Here is a 13,394-nt window from a genome sequence, read left to right as displayed (position 1 = left end):
AGAAACAAACATATTTACACTTCTCAAGGATTTGGTGCATACCTGATCTACCATCTCTCTGTATATCAACATGATACCATTCTCCGTCATTGGCTTTCCTCTGAGTTGCCTTTACTTTGACAGTTCCAGAGCCCATATCAAGAAGAAGGTAGAGATTTCCATCCAGGAGTTCTACTGCAAAGAAATCCACTTTGGTGTTCTTTTGGCTTCTGGAATCCTTCCTCTCCTGGGGTTTACCATGAGTGAAAAGAATAAGGCCATTGGGCTCTGTAGTGCGGAAGTCAAAAGAGATAGATCCCATTCGCTTGGTGTTCCACTTAGGCAGACTAATGTAGGCCTCGGGATTTTCAAAATTGATTGGATCCAATGTGGCCACATTCTCACATGTAAATTTCACCTCCCCGTAGATTTTCATTTTTGTGTCGCCAATCCTTGCCAAACGAGATAACTCCAGACGAATATCATTATTCTTATAAACAACCTACCAGGAAGAAGGAAACGAATTACACATCAATCATAAAACAATCCATATTTTAGAAAGATACACCCAAAATGTATTTTGGAATATGACTGAATGGGACTTTCGGTTAGAATTTAATATTAATAGGAAATGCTATAAGCCAGGGTTAATTCTTGAATGGCATTGGAAATACACAAGTAAGGATTCATAGGTCTCTAGGTGAGATCACCTTCTACTCACCATTCTTTTTCCTTCTTCAGGGCTCAGTCCATGGCATCACATAGAACTGAGGCCCAAAGAAGTTTATCTTTCTCCTTGTTTTATGAGTACTTGCTTGCTCAGTACAGACAAAGACTCAGGAGTATAAATGAAGAAGAAACTCTTGAGTTGAAAATTCTCAACATTTACAGAGGTACCATTTGCTAAAGCAGAGACCTTGGCAGATGCCTTTTAACTACAATCCTCAACTTTGATTCTGACCTACCACAATTCCATCAAAAGGCTCTGGCTGATATAGTATAAAGACTCTGTACTTAGTATTATGCACAGATAAATGGCATGTTCTATGTATCATTATTCACTATCAGTTTTGAATCTTGTGCAATGAAAAGGGCAACATAAGTTATCATAAACTCTTCAATTTTATTTAATATTGTTAAATGTGGTTCAGTTATATATTTGGCACACAGCATCTTCTGCTTTGATTAAGACCAGATCTAACAACAAGCTAGCAATAACCTGAGATACAAAACAATGATCAATTTCTTTGGTTGAATAATATACCAGTTTGTATGAATAACATTCCAAGATTCCAAGTGTGTGTTGTGAAAATAAACAAAACTAAGTGAATGTATTACTGCTGGCTGACGGAAAAGATCATGGAATGCTCATCACAAGTTCACAGATTAAAAATATTTCCAGATAACAACATTTGAATTCTGAAGATACTGAGAATAATTTGTATGCCTAGTAGTCACAGAAGTTTATTGACAATTTTGAATCACATGGTTTAATAATTAACATGAGAATACATCTTAAATAACACGGAAGTCTATACTAGGCACAACACTGAATTCCTACTATGGGGATCTGGATTCAAATTGCTATTTAGAGCTGAAGATTGGAGGGTGACCTTATCCAAATAATAAATCCCCAGTTTAATTCATCTCCTATGGATGAGTTGAAGTTAAAATGGAAAAGCTTCATGGATGCCTCAAGATGCCCTTTGCTCTTTGGAGCACAGCAATATGCATGTGTGATCAATTTTAAAAATGTCAAAATACCTGCAATTCTCTGCTCCTAGTATATAAAGAATGTTTGTTTGTTTGATGGTCATACGCACAAAAAGAGAAACACTACTTCACTCCTATGAACATCTGAACCCTGAAACATAATCATGCAAAATAACTGCTATCCACATTGGGCAAGATATTTTTTTAAAAAAAATTGCACAACTATGAATGATTTATATAGGTTAATATAGACCATGATATGGAACCAAGGAGAACAAAGAGGATAAGTAGCTCTGTAAAGACATTATTAAACCTTTTATTTTACACCATAATGATCATGTTTAACTAAACCCTTCCCACACATATAAAAAATTACCAGTTCGCAACAGGAGAAGTGCATTGCAAAGCTTCAGCACATGCGTAGATCATCCATGATGATGTCTGGGCAGGTGGGCAGAACCTCCTGCCACTTTTACCTCCGGTTCACAAGAACCGGACCGAACCGGGAGCAACCCACCACTGAACTGGCCTTTGACTCAAACTAGTTGTTACAATTCAAAAATTATCTGTGTAACAAGCTCTGCTTGTGTGCCCCAATGGGATGTAGCCAACACTGAGGAGATTTCATTCTCCTCAGAGAAATGCCAATGTTTTCAGAAGCAGGTTGAAAAAGATATTGGAGAAAACAGAAGTATTTTGTGTGTTCAACAACAGAAATATCCTGGAGAAAAAAATCTTACAGGCATGCCACCAGCCGGTTCCTCAGACTAATGTAAACCAAGTATACAGAGGATGTATCATCTACATTTCCCAGTTACCATAGCTTGAGGTCAGCCCACTTAGAGTTTGCTGAGGACAGGACCTCACAATTAAGCCTCCATCTGTTGCTGGCCCCTGCTAAAGCATAATGAAGAAGAACAGATGTTTGTGCAGCCATGTATTGTGTGCAGGCAATGTGGGGAGAAAGAGAGAGAAACATCTGCAGTGGAGAGGCATTCAAAAATACTCTTCACTTGTTACTTTTTCAGTGTCATTGTAACTTTGAACTGTCAGAAAGCAAATTGTTGTGTGTCGAGGACTAACTGTATTTATCCAGAAGCAAGTCTCATATATTCAGTAGAAGCAATTCCAAAAGCAGATGTGCATAGGAAGAACTTAAGAATGGTGGTACTGGTGGGAAGTTATGCCTGACTGAAACAACATTTCAGCTAAACACCTAAACCTCATCCTGACACATGTTTAGGGAAGCAGATGATGAGTGGCTTTTCCAGTCATAGGCAATGCTGGGTAGGAGAGGAAAGAACCAGGAAGATGCCAATCATGAAAACCTTTGAAAGGCTAGTGCTGTCCACTTGAAAACCATCACGGATCTGCTGTTAGACTCCTTGCAATTTGCATACTGAGCAAATAGATCAACAGATGATGCTGTTAATATGGTTCTGTACTATATCCTACAACATCTTGAATCTCCAAAGACCTACTCAAAGGTCCCCTTTGTAGACTTTAGTTCAGCATTCAATACCATCATTCCAGATACTCTTCTAACTAAGCTAAACCAGCTACAGGTACCTGAACACACTTGTAAGTGGATCATAAGCTTCCTAACAAACAGGAAGCAGCATGTGAAGCTAAGCAGAATCACATCAGATACCTGTACAATTAGCACAGGGCCCTCCCCACTTCTCTCTGTATACCAATGACTGCATCTCTAACGATCCATCTGTTAAACTACTGAAGTTCACAGATGACACAACAGTGATCAGTCTCATTTGAGACAATGATGAATCCGCATACAAATGGGAGGTTGAACAACTAGCCCCATGGTGCAACCAGAACAATCTGGAACTGAACGCACTCAGAACCGTAGAAACGGTGGTAGACTTTAGGAGAAGCCCTTCCATACTTCCACCTCTCACAATACTAGACAACACAGTATCAACAGTAGAGACCTTCAAATTTCTAGATTCTACCATATCGCAAGATCTAAAATGTACAGCTAACATCAAAAATGTCATCAAAAAAGTACAATAAAGAATGTTCTTTCTGCGTCTACTCAGAAAGCTCAAACTGCCCAAGGAACTGCTGATACAGTTCTACAGAGTAAGTATTGAGTCTGTCATCTGCACCTCTATAACTGTCTGGTTTGGTTCTGCAACCCAACAAGACAGATACAGACTTCAGAGGATAATTAGAACTGCAGAAAAAACAATTGCTACCAACCTGTCTTTCTGCCTACCTGCCAACCTGCTACCACTGAGGACCTGTATACTGCAGTCAAAAAGAGTCAAAAAGAGGCTGTGAAAATATTTACAGACCCCTCACATGCTGGATATAAACTGTTTCAACTCCTACCCTCAAAATGACGCTATAGAGCACTGCACACCAGAACAAGTTTTTTCCTGAACACCATCACTCTGCTAAACAAATAATTCCCTCAACATTATCAAACTAGTTACTAAGTCTGCACTACTATTAATCTTTTCATCTTCTCATCGTTCCCATCACCCATCTCCTCCCACTTACAACTGTATGACTGTAACCTTGTTGCTGGTATCCTTACAATTTATATTGATATTGTTTCCTGATTGCTTATTTGTAACCTATGACTATCATTCAGTGTTGTACCTTATGATTCTTGATGAACATATCTTTTATTTTATGTACACTGAGAGCATATGCACCAAGACAAATTCCTTGTGTGTCCAATTACACTTGGCCAATAAAAATTCTATTCTATTCTATTCAATGAACCTTAGAATACTTTGAACTGAACTGTACATGAGCAGCAACATTGATTGGCCCAGTTCTGTGGCAAAGCTAAGCTGCAGGGCAAGTGCTTTGTAGAACAATCTCCATCATTTCTGCCTCAGAGATATGAGGAAAGCACATTGCCACAATCGTGAGGGGGAACCCTGTAAGTACCTTGCAGAACATAATGATGAATTAATTGTATAGGTTCATTGTATATAACCATTACATCTTTTGTAATGGCAGCAATTTATGGATTTTTATCTACTGTCAAAGACAGGCCTAATTAATGCTTGGAAGGAGAGCCATTGGAAGGGCTATCAGCTAGATCGGAAATTTGAAAAAACATTCCAGAAAATGACAGCGGTAAACCACTGATAAGAAAAGCACACTGATGTAGTTGCCAGGATTAAATTGACTGGCTATTCCTCAGGCTTTTATAGGACATGTTGTGCCAGTCCACAGTGTCTTCCCCAATTGTACTAAAGACAAGGTGGTTGCAGAGAGGAATAAACACAAGATTTGCTTTGCAGACTTTATCTTTATTCATTAATGTAACTACTTCATTCCCAATGCAACCTCCTTATCTTTTGTATAATTGGACAGGAACGGTAGGCTGGCACATTTAGGCACAACATGTCCTGTAAGAATCTGAGTAATAGCCAATCAATCTGAGATGGATAGCTCAATTCAGTCACAGAAGGGGTTTATACTGAATTTATGAGATCTAAACCTTTGAAATGTGCAGAGATTCACAATTTCAGCTGACATTTTTGAATAACAAGCAAAGGAAATCCTATTTTATTTAATTGGTTTTCCTCTCATAGAAGCCCACTGAGTCCCACTGAGCTGAATGGAATAGATAATAGTTTCACAATTACTTATGGAAAGTGGGCTACATAACATAATGCCTCCTTCCAAACTTCTCAATAGTCTAAAAAAATTAATCAACAACAAAATTCTTTCTAACCTATGCCTTTTTTTAAAAAAAAAATCCATCTAATCACCATTTCAACAGCAGTAGGAACAACATTTTAGCCTTAGACCAGCAATCACTCTATCTGTAATCAATTGAGAAAGTGGAACATATCATATCTGGCTGTAGCCACTGGATGTTTCATGTTATGTCCTTATATGGGCATCCGCCGGTGGTTGGCTAATCCACCGGCGGGAAGTTTAAATGGATGTCATTGGCCAGCTAGCTTGCCGGAGCTGTATATAAGGAGGGCTCGGCAGCTCAGCCGGCAGTTCCGTATGAGCTGAATAAAGTGCTGAACGGACCTCTGCTGAGTCGCGTCTTCTTTTCCCTGCGCCAATCTAATATTTCACTTCACATCTAATACTATTAAGAAGGAAACCTTGCTCTCTTGGGTGTGCTGACTGATGGCCATGTTTCCTTGGGTCGCGTTCAAATGCAGCTTTACAGCATTCCACTAGATGTCCCCATTGTCTTGTTATGTGCCCTCCAAGAGCACTTCCCCATCAAAGGTATATTATATGATGGGTGAAGTTTAAAGGCCTGTGCATATGTATTCATTTCTGTTTACACACACACTTAAAGGTTTACAGTTCCTTGGAGGGATTCTGCCTCCATTGCCCAGTAGTGTCAGTTACTCTTTCTCTTAAGTTCAATTTACACTTCTGCTCAGGAGGAAAATACAAGGCCAGCGAAGTCTGCATTTCTTTGTTTTTCCATGTTTTCATACAGGAAGAGAAGGCAAATTAACAAGCACTCAGAATAGAGGTGCAGTCTCAGTATCATTTTTATTATAATTTAACAATTAATTCAGCTTTCGGGATAGCAGTTTTATAATACTGACCATCCACTACTTTGTGGTGCCTGTCTTAATGAAAATGTTCCTGCATGCTCATGCATTTATTTCTTATTGCTCTGACGCTAACCTAAACTGATGGGCAATTAGAGCAGAAGATCAATTATCTATACCTTGCTTATCTAAATGTCTTGGTTGATTCACTGTGTACACTGGTTGCATATATGCAAGTCACTGCATTCCTTTGCAAATATCACTCTCATTTATCCAAATGTCTAAATTAATGGAAGATTTTTAACGTTTCCCGATGCTCCTGTTAAGACAAATCAAGTTTTAGTGAGCATCAGGAGATCTATTCCCAATAATCAAATTACCTAATGTGGGTGATGGGAAATCTCTTTCATATAGAAACAGAAGGAAATTGATTATCTTCTAATGTAAAAGTTCAGGTAAAAATGGTTTAGCTTTGATTAGAAAAGTATAGCATTAGCTTTAATTTGTTCTATGATATATAGTAACATCAGCTTCTGACTATGGGAAATGATATGAAAAAATATGAAAAATACAAAATATATACCCACACCGATAATTCTGTGGTTTAGAATATGCATCTATGAAGCTTGTAGTACTCATAACAGAGGTTTGGATTGTAAATTAAAATGGAGTAGAACTTCTAGGCATAGGAGCAGTGTATCCCTATTTAGCTGAAATGTTGCAAATGCAGCATTGTAAATATTCAAACTGTTGGACATAGTTTAGCAGCATCAGTATCTCCTTCTTTATCTTCCTGTATAATTGTTATAAATGCTGAGGTAATCCTTCTCTTCCCTTCCAGGTGCTTTAAGAATAGCAAGATCTGAGGGATATGGAAATACAGTACACTGAAGCATCCCAGATCTAAGGAAGGAAAATCACCACACTAACCATTTGTTCAGAATGGTATAAGATCTTCTGCTCAAGCGGGGGGTTGAACTAGAGGACCTCCAAGGCCCCTTCCAGCCTTCTTTTAGTACATTCACTACAGGTAAAGCAAAGCTAAATGGGGAAGTGAGGAAGGTGCTCCTGGTCGTGCCATAAAACCAGCAGCTACATTTAGGACTAGAAATCTATGGTAGGTCAGGGGATGCATTGATACTGGCAAACTTTCAAGTATGTCATCAGTAATATAATAGATCCCGGAATGTAACATAGATATATTGTACCGAATATTAAGTTATAAAGACACTACTTATAGACATATATATTATTTGTTTTGTTGTTTTGTTTGTCATTTATCTGGTGTGTTGTCTTCTTTTTTAATGATAAATGTAAATAAAAATTATTTTTTTTTAAAAAAAGGAATATAATAGATTCTGAATGTGCTTATAAATAACTATGATGTGTTCTACTCCGTCAGGAAAATAATTTATTAAATCCAGTTATGGATCAAACTTCTGGAAAATGAAATCCAATAAAAACTGGAGGGCACCACGTTGAGGAAGAGTCAAGATGTTGAGACTCTAGAAAGAGTACAAAGCAACAAAGATGATTGTGGGACTGGAGGCTAAAACATATAAAGGACGGTTGCTGTAATTGGGTATGTCTAGTTTAATGAAAAAAGGGACTAGGGATGACATAATAGCAGTGTTCCAATATCTAAGGAATATGCCACAAAGAAGAGGGAGTCAAGCTATTCTTCAAAGCATCTGAGGGCAGGGCAAAAAGTAATGGGTGGAAAGTAATCAAGGAGAGAAGCAACCTAGAACTAAGGAGAAATTTCCTGACAGTTAGAACAATTAACCAGTGAGACAACTTGCCTCCAGAAGTTGTGAATGCTCCAACACTGGAAGTTTTTAAGAAGAGATTGGACAACCATTTGTCTGAAATGGTATAGGGTCTCCTATACCAGCAGGGGGTTGGACAAGAAGACTTTCAAGGTGCCTTCCAACTCTGTTATTCTATTCTATATCTTTCTAAAAGTGATGGGAGTTCTTGGCCTTAAAAATAAGAATTCACAATGCAGTATTTTGATATGATTCCTTCAATAACCAAACCCCTCTAGGATGAGAGAGTTGATAAAACTAAAAGCAAACACATTCTCAACCAAAGAATTCCCTTCTAGCTATCATATCGGAAGATGATGTGAAATTAGCCAACAGCCCCATTTTTTAAAAAAAATAATAGATATGTGAAGGAAGTAGAAAACACTGAAACTATTGAACTAGTCCTATAATATATCTTGTCAGCATTCATGGGCAGTGATTAAAGACCAATGATTTATGCTAATTCAATACGGTTGCTTTAAGGAATCTGAAGGTCCAGTGCAACTTCAGGTTTAAAGGTTACTATAGACATTGTAGATGAATTCTGCAAAATGAGATATTAAAACTATGTATTGAAAATGGAAGACCCATAGAACCCGAACTAAAAATTAAAGGTTTAATTAGATGAAACTTGCCAAATACAAAAGTCACCAAGCAATAAAATCCTCCATAGGAGAATGACCTTCTCAACTTGATCTACCCTATGCCTAACACAAAATTGCCCATCTAAAACTTCCATTAGCCTGATCTATTTGTTGGTGAATACAGATGTGTTGGTCTTCAGCTGGACATGTCTGCTTAAAAATTCTAGAAACTGTCTCAGGACTGGTACAACAGAAGTAGGCAGCAGCAGTATTTTTCTGATTTTCATACTTTTACTCAGAGAGTAAAGAGAGAGAGACACACAGAGAGACTACTTCAGTCTGACACTCTCTTTAAACACCACCACCCCTTCTCCAACAACTGCATATGATGTGATGTTCTTAAATTAGCCCTGTTTGCTAAAGGAAGATGTATGTGAAACCATATTTGCTGCTTCATAACCAGGGGAAATACTTTAATTTCTTTGAATATTTAATATTGCTCATTATTTATCCAATAATTTTAAAGGTTATTTTATTTGGAGAAAATTCCCACAGGACAAAGAGGGAAACTGTTCTTTACATCTAAGTCAATTTCTTAATAATTCAGTTCATTTCCTTCATTGCATTAAAGACAGAAGTAAATGCTGTACTTTTATTAGATGCTATGTTACTGTAAGGCTTGATGCTAACTGTATTGTAACTATATAATCAACTAAATATTGAATTTACCCATTGCTGGGCAATAAACTCTCAGCTGGGTTTTCTTTCATTGGATTTCACTTACTTGAAGCAAGGGAATGAGAGACCAACTTAATTCCAGAGAAGTCATTTTCTTTAAACACAAGCAGTTCTTAACCCAAACTGACTGAACTATTTTTGTGTCTCTATTCTACAACACAAGATGTAAGAGAAATATCGCTGAGCCATATTTATTTTTTTCAAAGTAAAATCACAGTTCACACAAGTGCATGAAATTAAAGAAATAGCTTATGAAAATGTATAACTAGAACTTAGCCTTGCTTAACTTGATTACTGAATTTACCCTTTTGGATGGGGTGGGGGGGGTCCCTGATACACCAAATCATATGCTAACTGACCCTGCTGAGTTTACACACAATCAATAAAGTTTAAATTAAGCAAACTATGCTCTTCTCATGCTAAGATCTTGTGGGATTTCCAGATCCAGAAAGACAGGCAGGTAGTGGCCACTCAACCAGACATTTTGACAGTAGAAAAGGGCAAGAAGACTGTGGTGGTAATAGACACAGCAATGCCAAGAACAGCAACATCAGGAAGAAGGAGTATGAGAAACTGGAGAAGTACCAGGGCCATTGAAAGTAAAAGCCAAAGTGGTTCCAGTACTGCAGGGATGTCAAACTCACATTGTCACGGAGGCATCACGTGATGTATCGGGACTTTTCCCCCTTCGCTAAACCGAGTGTGAGCGTGGCCAGAGTGTGACGCATCCACCCCGCGGGCCAGGAGTTTGACAGCCTTGCAGTCATGGGACACTGTACCTTAGGGTGTTGACTCCTAAACTGGGAGAATGGATCCAATTGATCCCAGGAATGACATCAGAGCTCTCTGTACAGAAAAATGCAGTCCACCCATAAGGATAAGAGCAAAATTTTTATTTTTTTTAATATACATAAATAAATGTTTACAATTGTGCAGATAAAAAACCTAGTACAAACTAAAAAAAGAAAAGAAAAAGTACATAAAAACCTTGTATATTAATGAAATATATATATATATATAAAGAAATAACTTCTCCCTTCATTATGGCAAATAAAATTTCAGTAGCTTATCATCTTCTCTAATATTTTTGGGAAATGCCCAGCCAGGCAGGGAAGAGGAATCAAGTGGGTAGTTAGCCTTGAATTGTTGTGCACCCTCAAAAAATCTGTCTGTCTGTCTCTGTCTTTCTTTGTGTGTGCATGTGCGTGTGTGCTAAAATTTTACATGACTTGTTAAGCATATTGTTTAAAGGCTGAATATATACTTCCTCCTGTGCCACTTCAGATGTGGTTTAACTACTTCTGGCCTCTTTAGGAAGCAAAATTTGTCTTATACAGATAGAAAGGAGTAGGAATTATCAAAGCCATTAAAAGACACAGACCACATCCACAAAAGAGACAAACTGACTCTGCTCTACAACAAAAATCGTAAGAAAAGGAAGAAAAGTTATCCTGCAGTAGAGTGCCTATATAGGAGTGTCTCAGTTGAGAGTAAAGTATGTTCTAGAATTCTTTTGCTATTATTGTAACTTTCTTTTTAAATATTATTCCTTTGTAAGTTTTTTATTGAGAGTTTTGTAAAGAATATAAAAATTAATATAAAGAAAAGACAAAAAGTGCAAAGGGAAAGAATGAAAAGTAATAGAAATAGCTTCCAATTTACTGTGAAGCAAAATATAAGTACAATTACAAAATCACCTTTTATTCTATGGTTGTAAAATAAAAGCTCCCTTTTTCTATTATTTTTTTAATCATCAAAACATAAGATCATTTTGTTCTGTTTCATGAAAAGAGGTTTCCAGTCAGCAATATAAGCATAAATGTTTTTTCACCTAATATACATTCCTCCTCCTATTTTCCCCACTATAACCACCCTCTGAGGTAAATTGAAAGAGACTGACTGGCCCAAAGTTATGCAGCCGGTTTCCATGCCTAAGGCGGGACTAGAACTCATAGTCTCCTGGTTTCTAGCCTGGTGCCTTAGCCATCAGATCAAACTGCCTTTTCCATCATCTTCATCAAACATTCCTCCATTGTGGACAATGTGGGTATTCTCCATTTGAGCATATAATAATCTTGCTACAGTTGTCATATATACTTTTAAATGTTAATTCTCTAAGATTTTTTTTTTTTTGCTTACCTTAAGCTTAAGGTAGACTTTTCTCTAAAATTGTTGTTTCATAGATTAACCATTTACAGTCTAAACTGTAAACAGGGAAGTCTGACAGGAATTGTGGGGAATACTAGTAGTTTTACTCTGATTACATATGTTGCCTACTCTTCTACAAAACCACAATGTAATTGATTTTGGCCAAGTGAATAGTATGACTTTATAGGGGATTATAAATCATTCTGACTTAGTTTACTGAACAAACTGAGCAAAATGTGGTTTAATCAATGCAATATATACAGCACTTGGTTGCAATCCAACCAAGGCCTAATCATTGGAGGTTTGGTGGTCTGGGTTTCTTCTGCTGCTGCTGAATGTCACTCTCATCTATGCTTTAATTGTGGATGCAACATCTATGGAGATTCTCAATCATCCAGGTTATGGTTAAAGAGCCTTGGTGGTGCAGCAGACTAAAGTGCTGTTAAATAGCACTTAGCTGCCAGCTGCCTGCAATTACTGCAAGTTCAAATCTCACCAGGCTCAAGGTTGATTCAGCCTTCCATCCTTCCGAGGTAGGTAAAATGAGGACCCGGATTGTAGGGGCAATAAGCTGACTTTGTATAAAAAAAAGAACACCACTTGGGGGCCCCAAAAGCCCTACTAAGCAGGTATATACAAAAGTATGAAGGCTATTGCTTAACGCATTGTAAGCCACCCTGAGTCTCCTGAGAAGGGCGGCATATAAATCGAACCAATAAACAAACAAACAAACAAACAAGGTTGTTCCAAAGATGCTTTTCAACAGGACTTTCTTGGTTTTTTCCCCTTTGAAAATGTTTCTTTTTCATCCAAGAAGCTTTTCAGTTCTGAACTGAATTTGCCTTTTAAAAAGCACCTTTGGTACATGTGGATGCAAGGGCTCACCTGGTGTGTATTTCCAAGATTTGGATGGGTGCAGGGCAGTGGTCCTGTTTTAGAAATATGGCCACCTGGGTTCCAAGTGTGTTATCAATCAAGACTTTATGATAGGAGTGGTGATGCTGGACACTGTAGTGGCCTTCAAAGTACTACTTCATAGAAGACATTGTCATTCAGGATACAGTGCTGGCCTTCAAGATATCGCTTCATTGAAGGCAGTTGTTAGACTTGTGAAATTAGGCCATAAGATTGTTGCTTGAATACTAGTCTCTCTGCTTGAGCTACTTGGCTGTCTGATTGGGTTGGTGGTGGAATTTTCCAGGTTCATAGTTTTGGAGGGTTTCAAACTGTCTGCACTGGGCTTGGCGTGAACTCAAGAGCTCATGAATACCAGGACCTGATTTTGATTATTGACAGATTGACACCCAGTAGATGTCACACATTAGAACTAATTTTTGTCTTGGAGTAGTAGCAGTATTAGTTGGAGTCAGAAGATGTTGTCATGGATGGATCGCTCTCTGTTAACCTTTCACTGTTTTAGGAATGTCCTCTGCTGCAGGATGGGAGGCCCTATTTGATTTATCTGTCCAAATCACTTGACTGACTTTGTGGGATTCAAGGGAAATTGGGGTAATTACTGAAGCTCTGGTGCAGACATTTGGCCAAAGTCTTAGTTGCTGTTTGAATGAACATACAACAGACACTTTGGATTTGATTGTGCCTATGTGGCTTCTCTATATCGGTGGATCCCGAACAAGCCCTTGATTCCCAGAGGAACTTTGGGAGATGAAGTAGCACAAACAATGCCTTGGATGCTGCTGGAGAAAGATGAAGAATGATTTTGACCAGGTGCAGGTAAGCCTGTGTTAAGGTCTATCTTGTAGCAATAAGGGCAATGCAACTTATCGTATTTTTCAGAGTATAAAATGCACTTTTTCCTCCCCTAAAAGAGGGTGGAAGTGTTGGTATGTCATATATACCGAATACAGCCATTTTTGGCCTCCCGAAGCCCCACCCCGCTCGTCCCATTT

General features: G+C 38.0%; 1 protein-coding gene across 25 annotated transcripts in view; it reads right to left on the bottom strand.

Moving 5' to 3' along the window:
* NRXN3 (neurexin 3) overlaps window positions 1-13,394 on the bottom strand; it is a 1,226,878-nt gene that overhangs the window by 900,897 nt on the left and 312,587 nt on the right. For all 25 annotated transcript variants that reach the window (XM_070931446.1, XM_070931448.1, XM_070931449.1 and 22 more), the window contains one exon: window positions 43-481. In XM_070931446.1, coding sequence (XP_070787547.1) covers window positions 43-481 — 439 coding nt within the window. The remainder of the gene's footprint in view (window positions 1-42; window positions 482-13,394) is intronic.

This window comes from Pituophis catenifer, unplaced genomic scaffold, assembly GCF_029215685.1.
Source record: "Pituophis catenifer annectens isolate HBS135680 unplaced genomic scaffold, rPitCat1.0.hap2 SCAF_1, whole genome shotgun sequence".
NCBI lineage: Eukaryota > Metazoa > Chordata > Lepidosauria > Squamata > Colubridae > Pituophis > Pituophis catenifer.
The sequence above is the reverse complement of the archived record's forward strand: the minus strand, read 5'-3'. Positions and strand labels throughout refer to the sequence as shown.